This window comes from Tachysurus fulvidraco, chromosome 20, assembly GCF_022655615.1.
Source record: "Tachysurus fulvidraco isolate hzauxx_2018 chromosome 20, HZAU_PFXX_2.0, whole genome shotgun sequence".
In the NCBI taxonomy this organism is placed as follows: domain Eukaryota; kingdom Metazoa; phylum Chordata; class Actinopteri; order Siluriformes; family Bagridae; genus Tachysurus; species Tachysurus fulvidraco.
In genome coordinates this window covers 11853283-11868245 of record NC_062537.1, presented here as the reverse complement: position 1 = coordinate 11868245, position 14963 = coordinate 11853283, and the positions used below count along the sequence as shown (strand labels likewise).

Sequence of the window (14963 nt, the reverse complement as noted above, 5' to 3'; positions counted from 1 at the left end):
TTGAAGTTAAGGAAATGGTAGACCTGGAATGTGGAATTAATAACAAACGTCTGTTAACTTTTACTGCAATTTTATTTAAGCACAAACTAAAACATGGCATAATTTAAGACAAATAAAGAAAGAAAGCAAAAGCAAACCAAGGAATTACAAATAGATTTGATGCATTGTAACATAACTTAAGCATCCAATGACGATATCACTGTTATGCACACTGAGGTATACAGTCAGTTATCAAGTGTTACACAACATAACATAAATCCCTATACCTTGACTTTGGTCTTTATGACACCTGTATAACACCAGGGCCTGTATTCCTTCGTTCATTCATTTATTTTCTACCGCTTATCCGAACTCCCTCGGGTCACGGGGAGCCTGTGCTGGCGTCGTCTCAGGCGTCGTCGGGCATCAAGGCAGGATACACCCTGGACGGAGTGCCAACCCATCGCAGGGCACACACACACTCTCATTCACTCACGCAATCACACACTACGGACAATTTTTTTCAGAGATGCCAATCAACCTACCATGCATGTCTTTGCATCGGGGAAAGAAATCGGAGTACCCGAAGGAAACCCCCGAGGTGAACATGCAAACTCCACACACACAAGGCGGAGGCGGGAATCGAACCCCCAACCCTGGAGGTGTGAGGTGAATGTGCTAACCACTAAGCCACTAAGCCAAACCTATTACAAACGTAATAAATGTAACCGTCTCCGACACATCGCAGAAATGTATTTCAAATTATATCATTGTATCTGCCGATATGGCATTTTGGCTGTGTTTTGGAGATGTTATCTCTAACACAATATAATCTGTAGCTTCTTATTATTACTTACTATACTAGGATCCTCTCTTTAAATTTTTAATGAGGAAACAGCCACATTTCAAAGAATTTATTAATTCATTCATTCATTCATTTTCTACCGCTTATCCGAACTTCTCGGGTCATGGGGAGCCTGTGCCTATCTCAGGCGTCATCGGGCATCAAGGCAGGATACCAACCCATCGCAGGGCACACACACTCTCATTCACACACACACACACTACGGGCAATTTTCAGAGATGCCAATCAACCTACAATGCATGTCTTTGGACCGGGGGAGGAAACCAGAGTACCTGTAGGAAACCCCCGAGGCACGGGGAGAGCATGCAAACTCCACACACACACAAGGCGGAGGTGGGAATTGAACCCCCACCCCTGGAGGTGTGAGGCGAACGTGCTAACCACTAAGCCACCGTGCTCCCTCACTAAGAGATATTATATGAATATGGGCCATGGTCTATACAGTTTATATAGGTTTCAATGTTTTGACTCAGGTGTTAGACCAGATATTGTATTAACTTGACCAATATAGTTATCTTTAGCAAGTAAGATAAGAGTCTTCAAATGGATTTTCATGCTATAATTAAGTTTAGTTCAAATACTTAAAGGAAGAAAAAATGAGGAGCTTTTTTAAGTGAATTTAGTCATAGCTGTCAGTCTTATTGAACACCTATCCAGAAGAGACAGAAAGATGCAAACAGCAAAATAGGAATATTCCCCACTGTCACAAACTCGTACAGAGATCTGTTCATCCTTCAGGACTGGGTGATGTTGGTGAGTTTTAATGTAATGTAAAAGCAAAGACTGGCACAACCTGCACTTAAGTTCCTCTGCATCCCAACTGTTCAACAAGATCTACCTGGCTTTAGTGCACATTAGTGTTCCCAACCTCGGCTTTCTTTCTCTTTCACTATTTTTCAGCAGACCTGCCTTGCTAGTATATTATGTTGTCTTTCCTGTTCTCTTCATTAGATTCTGGCTTACTTTTTTGCTTTTGGCGGCCCTACAATAACTGCTTTTATCTTGCCAGTGAACATTTGAGCAAGTCCCACTGAGGCTCCCAGGCTCTCGCTTCATTGTGTTCCTCTTTTGCTGCTCCACTTTTGAGCCCAACATTCAGGCAGTAATAGAAAGTGGAGGGAGGGAGGGAGTGACAGAGGAGATGCATTTGAGCAGATGGAAAAGAACTAGAAGTCAAAAAGAGTGTCACTGAACTCATAAAATTAGTCCAATACGGCTACTCACAATGCATAATTATGCTGCGTTCAAGGCGAAGTTGCAACTAGCAGTTCCCTGCGTACAACCAGTAAAAGCCACCAAAAACATTCCCTCAATTTTTAACATGTCAATAGCCAAATTGGTTTATAGATGAATTAGCTTTAGGGGGGCATGGTGGCTTAGTAGATAGCACGTTCGCCTCACACCTCCAGGGTTGGGGGTTCGATTCCCACCACTGCCTTGTGTGTGTGGAGTTTGCATGTTCTCCCCGTGCCTCTGGGGTTTCCACTGGGTACTCCGGTTTCCTCCCCGGTCCAAAGACATGCATGGTAGGTTGATTGGCATCTCTGGAAAATTGTCCGTAGTGTGTGATTGCGTGAGTGAATGAGAGTGTGTGTGTGCCCTGCGATGGGTTGGCACTCCGTCCAGGGTGTATCCTGCCTTGATGCCCGATGACGCCTGAGATAGGCACAGGCTCCCCGTGACCCGAGGTAGTTCGGATAAGCGGTAGAAAATGAAGGAATGAATTAGCTTTAGACCAGTTAATATACAGACACGGTATTTATATGTATAAGAGTAAACCTATTAATCGGATTTTTAAGAAAGTGATTATCACCATTAGAGATATCACTAACATTAGCCTCTTACTGTAGCTAACACTACTCACTGTTGTCTGCTGTTGCTATATATAAAGGTGCTCTTAAAGTCACTTTTTACAAGCATTAAAATACATGCTTTCGTCGAATATGTTGATGTAGAAAATAGCATCATTACAATGTGTAAATCACCACTTTAAAGGCAACACAAACACAGTATTAGCCCTTTCCGTCTTCTAATTTCCCAACTAAAGACATGTGTCTTAGATGGGAAACTAATTAGCCTTGAGAAGATGTCTGTAACCTTTCTCAACATCCATCACTACAAATGCAGTTGTCAGTGTGTGAGAAGCTTTTGAAATCTGTAACCCAAGGCCCCTGTTATTGCGTTGCAAGTTCTATATGTCTATGTGTACTGTTTGATCAACTGCTGAGAAGCATCCAATAACTCCCTGAGGCAAATGATGGATTTTCTAATAAAGAACCGGACCGCTCTATACATTTTGTAATGGAAAAAAACAACCTTTTACCAAGATCAGACCCAGAACAAAAAAGCTATCAACCCTCTTTTCCAGGTTTTATATGCATGTATATTACAATCCTCCCACTTCTTTAGTTCAGATGAGCTGACTTAGCAGGTTGGAGTCGGTGCCAATCCCCTAAAAGGCAAATGAAACTGTCCCCCTGTGATATTACAGTGTTAAATTAGAGTGGGAACAAATCCACCCACGTTGGTATCACTGGAAACATAGACTGAACAACAAACCAGGCATAAACACAGCCCGCTAGTCTTTATTCTCTCTGCTGGCCAATTTATTAGATATTAAAGCAACTCCCACCGACTAAGTTTAAAATAATGGTGTATGAATCATAGCAGCTTCTAATTGTTCAAATAAACAATATGGGGGAATTATATGGGCTGCATTCATTATCTTCGTGTGGGTTTGTGATTTTTATGAGGTCATAAGATTTGCTCAGTGTCACTCTAGTTTAATTAAATCGCATCCATCTGAGATGCTACTCCTGCATTTACTCCTACCAGTAAGAGGTCTGTTTCTCAACTAAATCCTCTAATCAGTCTTAACTGATTTTTTTTTTTATTCTCACTTTAATCATTAACAAAAAAATCATCATCTATTTTGTTATTAATGTCTCAGCTTCCTGTGCACTGAAATTTGATATGGAACGCTAAACAGTTTTTCTCACTGTTTATTCTTTTTATTATTATTTTCTTCCGGTTTTGGTCTGGGCTTCTGGGATCGGCATATGGACCCTCACATCAAAATAAATCATAAACACAAAAAAAGATAGTGAATGTTTTGTTTACTGTCATGGGAGAAGTAAGAACATTATTTTGTGCATTATTTTTTTTTTTTGGAGCTAAAAAGAGAAAGGAATAAAGAGATCAGTGTAAGATGTATCCTGTTCTAATAGAGATCACCTTTAAAATGTCAAAAAGTTAGACGTAATATTTGTGTCATAATGCATAGTATGTTGACTTTTTTGATTTTAGAAATATGATTACAAAAGTCGCTGTGGACTATATCTGAGTCTTATGTGAGGAACAGAAGCCCATATGTGGTGTAAAGGCCCACAGGTTGACACTGTTGATCTCCCACTGAGATGCAGTATGGCTTTATATCACCCAGCCCACAGAACCACACAGTCTGCTGACATCTTGGTTCACTAAGCCACATGGTCTTATCACATTTCATGACTCCACTACCAATCACATGTCAAGCTACTACACCAGAGTCCAATCACATGATGACCTGCTACACCACCAAATGCAAACTCATGAAGACCTGCTACAGCAGAGTCCGGTCCCATCAAAGCTTTGAAATAACAGATTTAATCACATGCCAACCTTTAAAGGCATAGAGTTGTCATTCCACCCTACTACACCAAACTACACAGTCCAATCACATCTCAACCTACTGCACTAAACTTTCCAACTACTGTACATTTCAATTATGTCATCATACTACATCACAAACCCAGAGTCCAATCATGTCAACCGCACTGTTTAACCACATTTCATCCGTCACCATACTACATCACAAATCCTATAAGATGTCAACCTACAGTATTATACCACAGTGTCCAATCGCATCTCAATATACTACACAGCAGGGTTCAAACACGTCAGCCCAGCATAACACAGTGTCTAATCATGTCACCCTATTACATCACAAAGACTAGCAGATCTCAACCTACAGTGTACTACACATCACAGGGTTCAATCCCATGCCATTTTACTACACCAGAGGGTCCAATCACATGCCACTTTACTACACCAGAGGGTCCAATCACATGCCACTTTACTACACCAGAGGGTCCAATCACATGCCACTTTACTACACCAGAGGGTCCAATCACATATCAACCTACTACACCACAAGGTCCAATTATGTCAAACTACTACATCACAGGGTGTAATGACAACTCAGCACATAAACCCAGGTACATGTCATCTTCCCCAAAATATATCATCTATAGTTTAGCAAATTGTTGCATATTCAGCAGGTTTACATTTCTTGCATGCCATTGTAACACTTGCTCGCTTGCTCACTTAATATACAAGGATTCTTCTACCGGGGTTAATGAGATGGCAGGGAATTTATATGGGCATGGGCAAAAGTATGCTGAAGTGTGGTTTAGGTTAATAACTAGAAATGTACAAAAATGTAACCCAAGGTCACATTTCTTAAGGACCTACACAGTTGCTGTGTATCAGATTTACATGGCTTTTGTGCGGTAAATTCTAATTAATCCTTGGATAAAATGGTGCCAGTTATTTGCTCTTTTATCTGTGGTTTATCTGGCTCTATTGGGGAACAAGGAGAGCCCTGCTGACCCTCTGATAAGCATGACTGATCAGACCGCACACCTTCTCTGTATATTAAAGCAATTAGAGAGACATGGGAGGCTCTGAAGGGAAATATGGCATTAGTACAGCTATCAATTTCGGTTATCCATTTTTAGTTTTCAGTGCATAATGGTTCTCGTTGCCAGGTTATTTGTTAATGGTATTGAATGAGCCTCATCCGTAGTCTTATGTCTGAGACGGTATTGATTATGGCTTACTTCTGTCACCACTGTTTGTTCTAGGGCTGAAGGCAGGCAAGCCTTTAGAGAAGACTTATGCTTAATAGCTTAAACCTGAGAGTCATTTGCTGCGACAAGAGTTTTAATTTGCAGCTTTTTGGAATAACATCCCTTCACTTTTATGCATGGTGTAAGGAATACTCAGATGGATATAAAACGGCTTTGATGTTTCTCTCTGCTGCATTTGTGAAAATGCCTGAAATTGACTGGAAGCTCCTTTAAATATCATGTTTTTGTCCTTATTCTATCACTCATCAGGAAGGGAATCGAGATCCATGTTAAATGTGGGCGAGCATGGGGGCAGAAGGACTGTGTTTAACAATTAAAGAAAAAAGTCTCACCTTACAGTCCACCTCGGATGAACTGTAATTATCGTGCTGATGCGAGTATAAAATTTTAACTCTGTAGTTATTCAGAGTATCCTTTTTAGAAAGACAATTTCTCATAGTGCGGAGAAGCAAACATTTCTCGAGCCGGTGGTCTTTGAGGAAAGAGGAAATCATCACCCTAAAAATGGTCACCTTTGAATCAGTTTCAATAATGTGTGTGTGTGTGTGTCAGCAGTGTTTGACAGCCTCTTATTGAGCCAATCCATTCCACTTTTCTCTCCTCCCCCAGATGACACATTATCCTCCAATGTCATCATTAAATCATCTTTTACTATTTATGGCCTGTGTAAGTGTGTGTTAAAGAGGATAAGTGATGAACACACTAGGAGGTCTGTTTACTTCTCCCTTCGTTCACCTTTTATCCGGTTGGTTTCATTTCTCTGTTTTATTCCTAGTCATGCTGTAGTAGTCTGGAACATCACCATTCAGCCTAGGTTACAGTGTAAGGTTATATCTTAATTAGTTGCTAAGAAAAAGAAATAAATAAAGGAAGGAGATGGAAAATACTATTTTTCTGTTCTGTTTTCATTAAAAGAGCTTACAAGAGTGTGAGATTACAGAAGTTAGGCTTTGACGAGGTGTTGTTAGCCAGTGTTTGGCAATATTGAGAAATGTGACATTTTGCTTGCCCGAAATAGTCATCTACTTTTAATGCAAGTCCCATATCATGAGAAAACAAAGACAAACAAGAAGAGCAGAAAGTGACAGTGTGCCTGCAGCTCCCTATTGATTCAGTCAGTTTAATCTGCAGATGCCAAAGCGCTTGTTTTGTCCTTTGTTTTTTTGCATTAAAAAGCTATAGTGTTTAGAATAATATACATGAGCCTGGATTATTGTCCTTGCTCTAGGGTCAGATTTAAGTATAGATTTTATCTGATCTGAAAGGTACGTCATGGTGTCTTCTAAGAACATTCCTCTACTAACCTATTATAATTTAGTTCTACATCTTAAAGCAGGAGCATTTGTTCATAAAGATTTTTCTAACGCTTCATCTGGACAAAATTCCTTGGAAATGCCAGGGGAAAAACAGATGTTCTTTTCTGCACTGAGAGACATCTTACTCCTACTGTATAGGTTTTTTTTTCAGCATGTCCTGTTATGGGGAAGAGTCGCTGAAATATATCCTTCTAAAGTTATAACTGATTACCTCCAGCCTATGATTATTATCCTGATGGGAGTGGTCTATTTAGAGGATGATTCCATTCAAAGATGTCTGGCACGAGAGCTCAGAATGGATTACTGAGAACAAAAATGATGTAGATCACATGCTATGGCCTCATGGCATCAGCATCACTCTTGACCACCTTCACATTCCACCAGAATACCAACTGAAGGAATATGATTTTAAAGAATAATGTTTATCCACTATAGCGCAAAGGTTGAGATTATTGCGCTCATGGATACACAAATCACATTTGGTATAATTAATTCATCTTTAATGACTAAAGGCATATGGTAGCTCAATGGTTAATGTGTTGGTTGACCACCAAGCTACATGGCTGGGCCCATAAGCAAGGCTTATATAAAAGGAGATAACAATGTATGTCGCTCTGGATAAGGGCGTATCTGCCTCTAAATGCCATAAAAGGTCTATTTTTGATACGTTCATATGATTATATGAGTATATTTACAGTATAGCATGCTCACTGCAACTAAACAAGTCTCAGTTACAGTGGAAACCAGTGACATAACATACAACTCCAGCTATGTCCACATTAATCCAGATTCATTAGAAAACCATCGATTTCTAGATTTTGGTCTTTTGTAAACATTTAGAGAAAACAGAACTTTTTAGAAACTCTGTAAAGAGGATATACTCGAAAACAATGCTTTGTGAGAAAATGAAAGTATTCAGAAACAATGATGAATTTTTTGACATTTTTGTAACCTGGTGAACAATGTTGTCCTGAGAGTTGTCCAAAGATGGTGGACAAAGTTGTCCTGCAATTGTTGTGCCTGCTATCTAGGTTGATAGGGCTATTAGAGATTGATGTCATTTTGTACAACCTTCAGCTTGCATGCAATTGTTTGTTTCGAGATCACATCAAGCCAAAAAGACAGAAAAGTAATAAAAGGCTGACAGACATGAAGCAGGCTAAAGCATGTTTTTACTCATTCGCAGTATAGGGATGTGAGCATTTTAAAGATGCAAGACAGTTCAGTATGGACGAAAATATACATTTGAAAACATCAATATAGATTAGAAAAAAAAGCATTTTAAAACGTTTTTCATATCTGCCTTTATTAATGCGAACATAAAATCACTGTAGTACATCATTTGTTAATTTCTTTGTTTTTTGGGATTAACTCTATTTTTTCAGCTCTACATGTACATGTACTGCATAACAATATAGCAGTCAGGTGCACAGCGAGTGCTTACAGTGGCTTATAGTAAGACTGTAGGATTTTGACACAACAGAGAATTGTGGGATATTTGAGCAGACCGAGAAGAGTTACTCATGCAGCTAACCTAGATTCTCTGTCTGACCTCTCCTGACCATTACACTGACCCAATTAAAACATGACCAGTCAACAAGCCTTTTCTCTTTCTCTCTTTGTCCTTTATCTCTTTGAAGGACTCTCTTCATTTCACACTTATCTATGGCCACTTCTTCTCTAATCACCCATAAGACCTTCATCTATCAGCTCTCTTGCTCTGGTCTCTCTCTCTCTCTCTCTCTCTCTCTCTCTCTCTCTCTCTCTCTCTCTCTCTCTCTCTCTCTCTCTCTCACACACACACACACACACACACACACACACACACACACACACACACACACACACACACACACACACACACACACACACACACTCACTCTCTCTCACACACACACACACACACACACACACACACACACACACACACACACACACACACACACACACACACACACACTCTCTTTGTCTCGTCATGTTTAATATGTAAAATGTGGATGATCGTGTATGCATGGTGCCTACGCAGTGGTGAGACACTGCACACACCTGCTGTGGGACGGTGTTGATGCTTTTGCTGGGTTCTTGGCACTCTTCCTGCATCTATTTCTCATGCATTTTTCTTATGTTGACTAGATGAATATAAGGTACCGAAGAATGAAATTGTTGTCAACAACCTGTTACTCTTTTTGAATTTTAAATTCTCATTCTGTTTTTTTTTTTAATCAGCATTCGCTTTACACAACTGGAGTTGCATGAAATTATGGATTGGTTTGCAAGAATATAAATGTCCAAATCATATGTTGTTGATTTGTTGAATCATATTTTAGCATGACACGGAAACTTTACGGTGCATGTTCTCTGAAAAGAAAAAAGCTCTGCCGTTCAATAGTTTATGAATAATGGATTTTATTTGTGTGAAATATTGGCCCTTGCAGCAGAGAAGGTTTGATATTTATAGTGTGCATTAGATATATGTTTATGTGGAAATGTATGAATTATTTAAAGCCAACATGCGTCTCACAGGCAGTGATTCAGTGGTAGTGAATCTGTCTCTCCTGTTCTCTCACTACCTGTCCTGCCTCGCTCCCCTGTCTTTCTTGCTGTTCTCGGTATTGCGTGGCTTATTAAAAAACAATTCCTCCTACACTCAGTTGGGCCGAGGCACTGTGAGTGGCAGGCCATTTCTCCATCACTAGTGTGTGTAAGTGGCCTAAAGTGTTCTGTTTACCAGAGCACAGTTCCACTCTGCTCTGCACCACTCTTATCTCTTGTATCGTTAGTCCACAAAGGCTGTTACTGATTATAGAAATCTGCAGCAAACTGACAATCATCTCTAGTTATATATTTATTATGAAGAAAACCAAATAACCTTACTGCTGTCCTTCACAGTACCTGCACTATCTCTATATAATAAATCTGATACTGGTGTTTCGACAGAATTGCTTTATGCTTTGTTATTCATGGTTATTTTATGGTTTCCATGAAATTCTCTGAAATGCGATAAGATTTTATTACAAGTTTGATTGAATCTTGGGGTTACTCCACCCCTACAGCTTAGTAAGCTCCTGTACTTGATAAATCAGACAGATTTATCAGCCTATATTAAGGGATATTTCTTGCTGTTCCACTGTCCAAAGGACAGACCGGTGTCCGAATGTAATCACAGTGCAGTCTTGTGAATATGAAACTCCAGCAGCCAGCAGATTTATTATTCAGCTGTATCTATCATGCTGTTCTGCTCGGTGTTGCGCTCTGAATCCTGCTCTCAAATCTATTAGTTAAGCTTTTGATGCATTTGAAATTTGTCGTGCCTGACTTGAGATGGAGATGATTCTTGAAAGTTTGGAAAATCTAAATTTGTTAACTATTTTCCCTTCAGAGAAAGAAAAGTTTACTTTTTTGGGAAAAAAAAAAAAAAGTGTAAAAAGGTCTGACTGATTTTTTTTGCAATAGCAAAGCAAATTTTCCTGCTACCTATAAGGCATACTGTAGCAGATATTACAGTATATAGAGTGTAATATTAATTTTATGACCGGTTTTAAAAAGGAGAGTATTTCAAAATTCCCCAAAACACAGGCTTGTCATAAATCTCACAGCATCTCGAGGACGTCCCTGCTTCACCGAAACCATAAAGCAGGCTGCAGCCTGGGGAAAGAGAGTGGCCTGAGGCTAAACCCAAGAAGTTAAGACACCATTTTATAGCAGGTCTCAGCCCTTGTCATCAATCTCTGAAGGACAAAAAGTGAGAGATGCTTTACTTTCTTATTATTATTTACAGTGTGTTGTCTCGACACTGTAACATTTCAAACACGTTGTAGCTTAAAGTAATAATAGTTTAGGATTAACATAGAGTTATGGAAAGGAGAGCCTCGCGTCTCCTGCTCCATTGAAGAACACACTGTTGAGAAATATTACTTTCTCTCCCCAAGGCAAATGCCTTTCCTGAAATGTAGTTAGGGCATTATTAAGGGGAAAGAGTTGAAATTCATGGCTGACTTCCTCACCATGCCACACTGCGATTCAGTAGAGGTGCTTTATCACCGTGATCAGGTGTACTTTTCACGGGATAAGTTTAAGTTTGCTCGACCATGCCGAATGCTTTCTCTTTTATTTGCTTTTCTTTATGACATTTTATTTGTAACCCAGCAGTGAATTTTATGCCATTCTATATTCCTTAAATGCCAGATAGACACAGTTATGAATAATCTAGAGGAAAATGTCATGTATTTTTTTTTTGTTAATGCTTTGATAATATTCACTGCTTGAAACCTTCTCTCAAGCAAGCAGAGCATGAGTGAGCAAAGCTGTAATGATTTTGATTTAATATTGCCTATGAATATTCATCAACCAGGGAAGGAATTACCACAAAAAAATGGGGCATGGTGTGTGTGTGTGTGTGTGTGTGTGTGTGTGTGTGTGTGTGTGTGTGTGTGTGTGTGTGTGTGTGTGTGTGTGTGTGTGTGCAGTATGTTTATAAGAGAAACAACAGTCAAGGAAGACATTTATAGAGCAATGTTTTTTATTTTTACTCTTCTATTACTTTGATATAAAGCACAGCTGAAAAATCAAGTCCCAGCATCCCACACTAGCTCACACAGCAGAGCTGCTTGTGGAGCAAAAGGACATGGAAATGTTTTTTTTTTTAGGTTACATTTAACTCTTGCCTTTGGATATCTGCCTGCAAAAACGACACTTGGGTTAGGAGCCAGTTTAACATGCAAAGTGCTAAATGCAGCTAGTAAGATGTCTGTATCTAAATCTTTCTAGCTAAGGGTGACGTGTAAGCATGTCAGAAAGAGATGATAGGGGATACCAGTGCAGGTGAAAATGGTTTAACCATTTATATATATATATATTTTTTACGAGTACACTAGAGAGCTATTCCACCAGTGATATGAAAACTACAAATTCTTAAAGCACTGAGTGTCTGGTTTCATATGAGTCATTAAGCATGACATAGCAGACCTTCAATGCTGAACATGGACACATTCCATTTTTAGAATTTGGTAAAAATAGTTAATGATTTTTGAAGTAAACAATTCAAAACACTACAGAAGTTCAAAGTGTCTATGGTCATGTGATCAGTAAACAGTATGTCAGAGCGGGAATAAAACCGAATGGGCTGTTATGACACAGTCTAGGGTCGGGACACACAGCATGATGAATGGCACAGGGTTAAAAGTAAGAGATGGATAGAACATGAATAAGATGCCCCAGAGATAGCAGGAATGACACACATCAAGTTGATATATTGTAATTGTGGTATATACAGCACAGTGAACCAGGGAAAACTTCAGGCTGGACCAAGGCCAAAATAGGCAGCCAAAACCAAAACAGGACTGGACGGAACCTGTAGTCGAGGCAGGCGAGGATCAGAAATGGAGTAACAACAGCAAATCACAAAACTGAATATTGTTATAGAATCAGGAGTATCAACAAGTGAGCATCAAAACTCTTACTGGCTTCGGTCCCAGCTTTATACAGTCACCATTTCTGATGTCAATTTTTAGAAGAAGTGTTGTAAAGTCAGGAAGCCCAGGCTGGAGTACGGAGCGGACCTGGAGAACTAAGAAGACACACAGAGGACAGAACACATTACCTCAATGGTTGTAACAGGATCAAGGTAACAACTAAATCTTAGTTAAAAAACAAAACAAAACAAAAAAAAACATGGCTTTTTATCAGCAGAACACACTGGAAACTGGACGTATAATTGTTGACGCACTGAAGACACACATGGGTTAAAATGAACAAACCAAAGAAATGGTTCAAATCGAACAAGTTGCAAAGGTAGAAATGACCTAGACAGAACATGAACCAAAACAAATCACAAAACATTACAGAAGTGATGTTTGTACATTTTGTTAAAGTTTTTGGATAACTAAGTCACACAGTAAAAAACATATTTGCGAAATTTTCGACAGTGACATTTACCTCAGATGATGAAACTGAGACTGATGTGGATGAAATCAAAGTAAATAACTCCTTTTAATTTCCCTTTGTAAACTTAGCATTCTAAACTTAGCATGATCCAGTCTTTTCTCTACTGTATGTAGATTAGATTATAAATATAGCTGTAGGGAGTGTCATGTGGTCAAGTCCTAAGCCAAGTGTAACATATAACGACCAAAAAAAGGTCAATTCAAACAGTACAAACCACAGGAAAAAAAATATACTTTATAATGTTTGATTAGACAAGACAGCATCAGAGAGAGAGAGAGAGAGAGAGAGAGAGAGAGAGAGAGAGAGAGAGATAAGACATTTTTAATTGAGCGATGTCTGTGGCATAGGCTTCATAGCCTATGCCACAGAATAGCAGAGATTCAGTCAAAAATTAGCAATGACAAGCATGACTGAAGGATCTGAGCATACGAGAGGGTGTATACAAATGAAGTCCTTCAGTCATATCCAGAAGAGCATGGATATGAAGTGCTTTAAAGGTCAGAAGAAGAATTCCAAAATGAATGTAATGAGATGAATGAAAGGGCATTGCAGTAGTTGAGGCAAGAAGTTATGAATGAACCTTGAGAAGGTGACAAGCACAATATTCCAGAGGTGAAAACGAATGCAGATTTCACTAAGCAATTTATGGGGCTTTTGAAAGGTAATTATGCATCAAAAATTGCACCTTGGATCCAAACAGCTTTAATGGGTTGTCAGTTTTAACATCGGAAATGCTGCTTGTAAGAATGTTGGAACTGATGAGTAGGATTTCTATGGAGCCACTGAGGTGCGGTGGTAATTTTTTAATAGGGTGTGGTCACAATTTAATAACTTAGTAAATTAAGACAGTTAATTAATAATAAAGTCCATACACAAAGTACTGTAGGGAGCTCAGGTTCTACTATTAACACCCAAATCTTAATATTTGGCCTCGAGTAATTAGGTAGAAATAGGGGAAAATTAAGGTAATTTGGGATAATGGTATATCTGATGTCAAAGTGATTTATGCATCATTCCAAGATGGAAGTAAAGTACAATATAATCAGTCATATCTATTTTTTATAGTCATATCTATTTTTATCACACTTTATTAAATCAACAACCCTTAGCAGTTCTGTACATTTGTGTTTTATCAATATTTAGTTGGAGAAATTTAGATCACATCCAGACCTTTATGTGACTCCAGGCACATAATGTGGGAATGGCATGACTGTAGAGGTGCAGGTAGTAATGTAAATTGTGTCATGGTCATGACAGTGGAAATTGAGACAAAGTTTGCTATTGAGAAGCAAATAGCCCAGAAAAAGAAGAGGGCCAAGAAGTGTTCCTTGTGGGATACCACGTGTGAGGTCATAGACACTGAGTCAAAGCAAACGCAAACAGCACTGAGTCACACTGACCGAATAGCTCATTAAAATGTGTCACATCATAAAATACGTTTCACACGAGCAATTTCTGATTACCAAGAGGTGTAGGATGTATGCTATTTGTTTTAGACTAAAAGCATGGTCAGTATACTGTAAATATGGTAGCATTGTGTAAATGCAAAGGAAAAAATATTAGATGAAAAGGTTATACTGTATGTAGTCTATGGATTTAAAATAACAACGCTCTTTTGTCAAGGGCTAGCTACAACATTGCTTTCACTATGGTTACCACGTGAGAGATGCGGGCGATTTTTCTTCTGTTGCATAAAAATCTGTGGCAGTTCTGACCTTTCATATGGGGAAGCTGGGAAAGACAGATGGAGTGCAGATAGATTTGTCATCTGCTGTGTGAAAACACATTTTATGGCATTTAAATTGTCCAATTTAATCACCGTAGCGATAGCTTAGATTCCTGATACCATTGTCAGTTGGCTGAAGCCTATTTCATATATACAGTACACACACACACCCACCCACCCACAGGCAGGCACTCTGTGTTTCTGAGCTATGCTTAACCTCACAC

The 14963-nt window shown here is 39.1% G+C and overlaps 1 protein-coding gene across 4 annotated transcripts in view; it reads left to right on the top strand.

Moving 5' to 3' along the window:
* Positions 1-14963, top strand: part of cadm2a (cell adhesion molecule 2a) — a 339485-nt gene that overhangs the window by 282221 nt on the left and 42301 nt on the right. The window contains exon 1 of one of the 4 annotated variants that reach the window (XM_027150236.2): positions 5046-5100. The exons of the other annotated variants lie outside the window; for them this stretch is intronic. Coding sequence (XP_027006037.1) covers positions 5076-5100 — 25 coding nt within the window. The 5' untranslated portion in view covers positions 5046-5075. Of the gene's footprint in view, positions 1-5045; positions 5101-14963 lie in introns of those variants that run through there. 4 annotated transcript variants of the gene reach the window in all.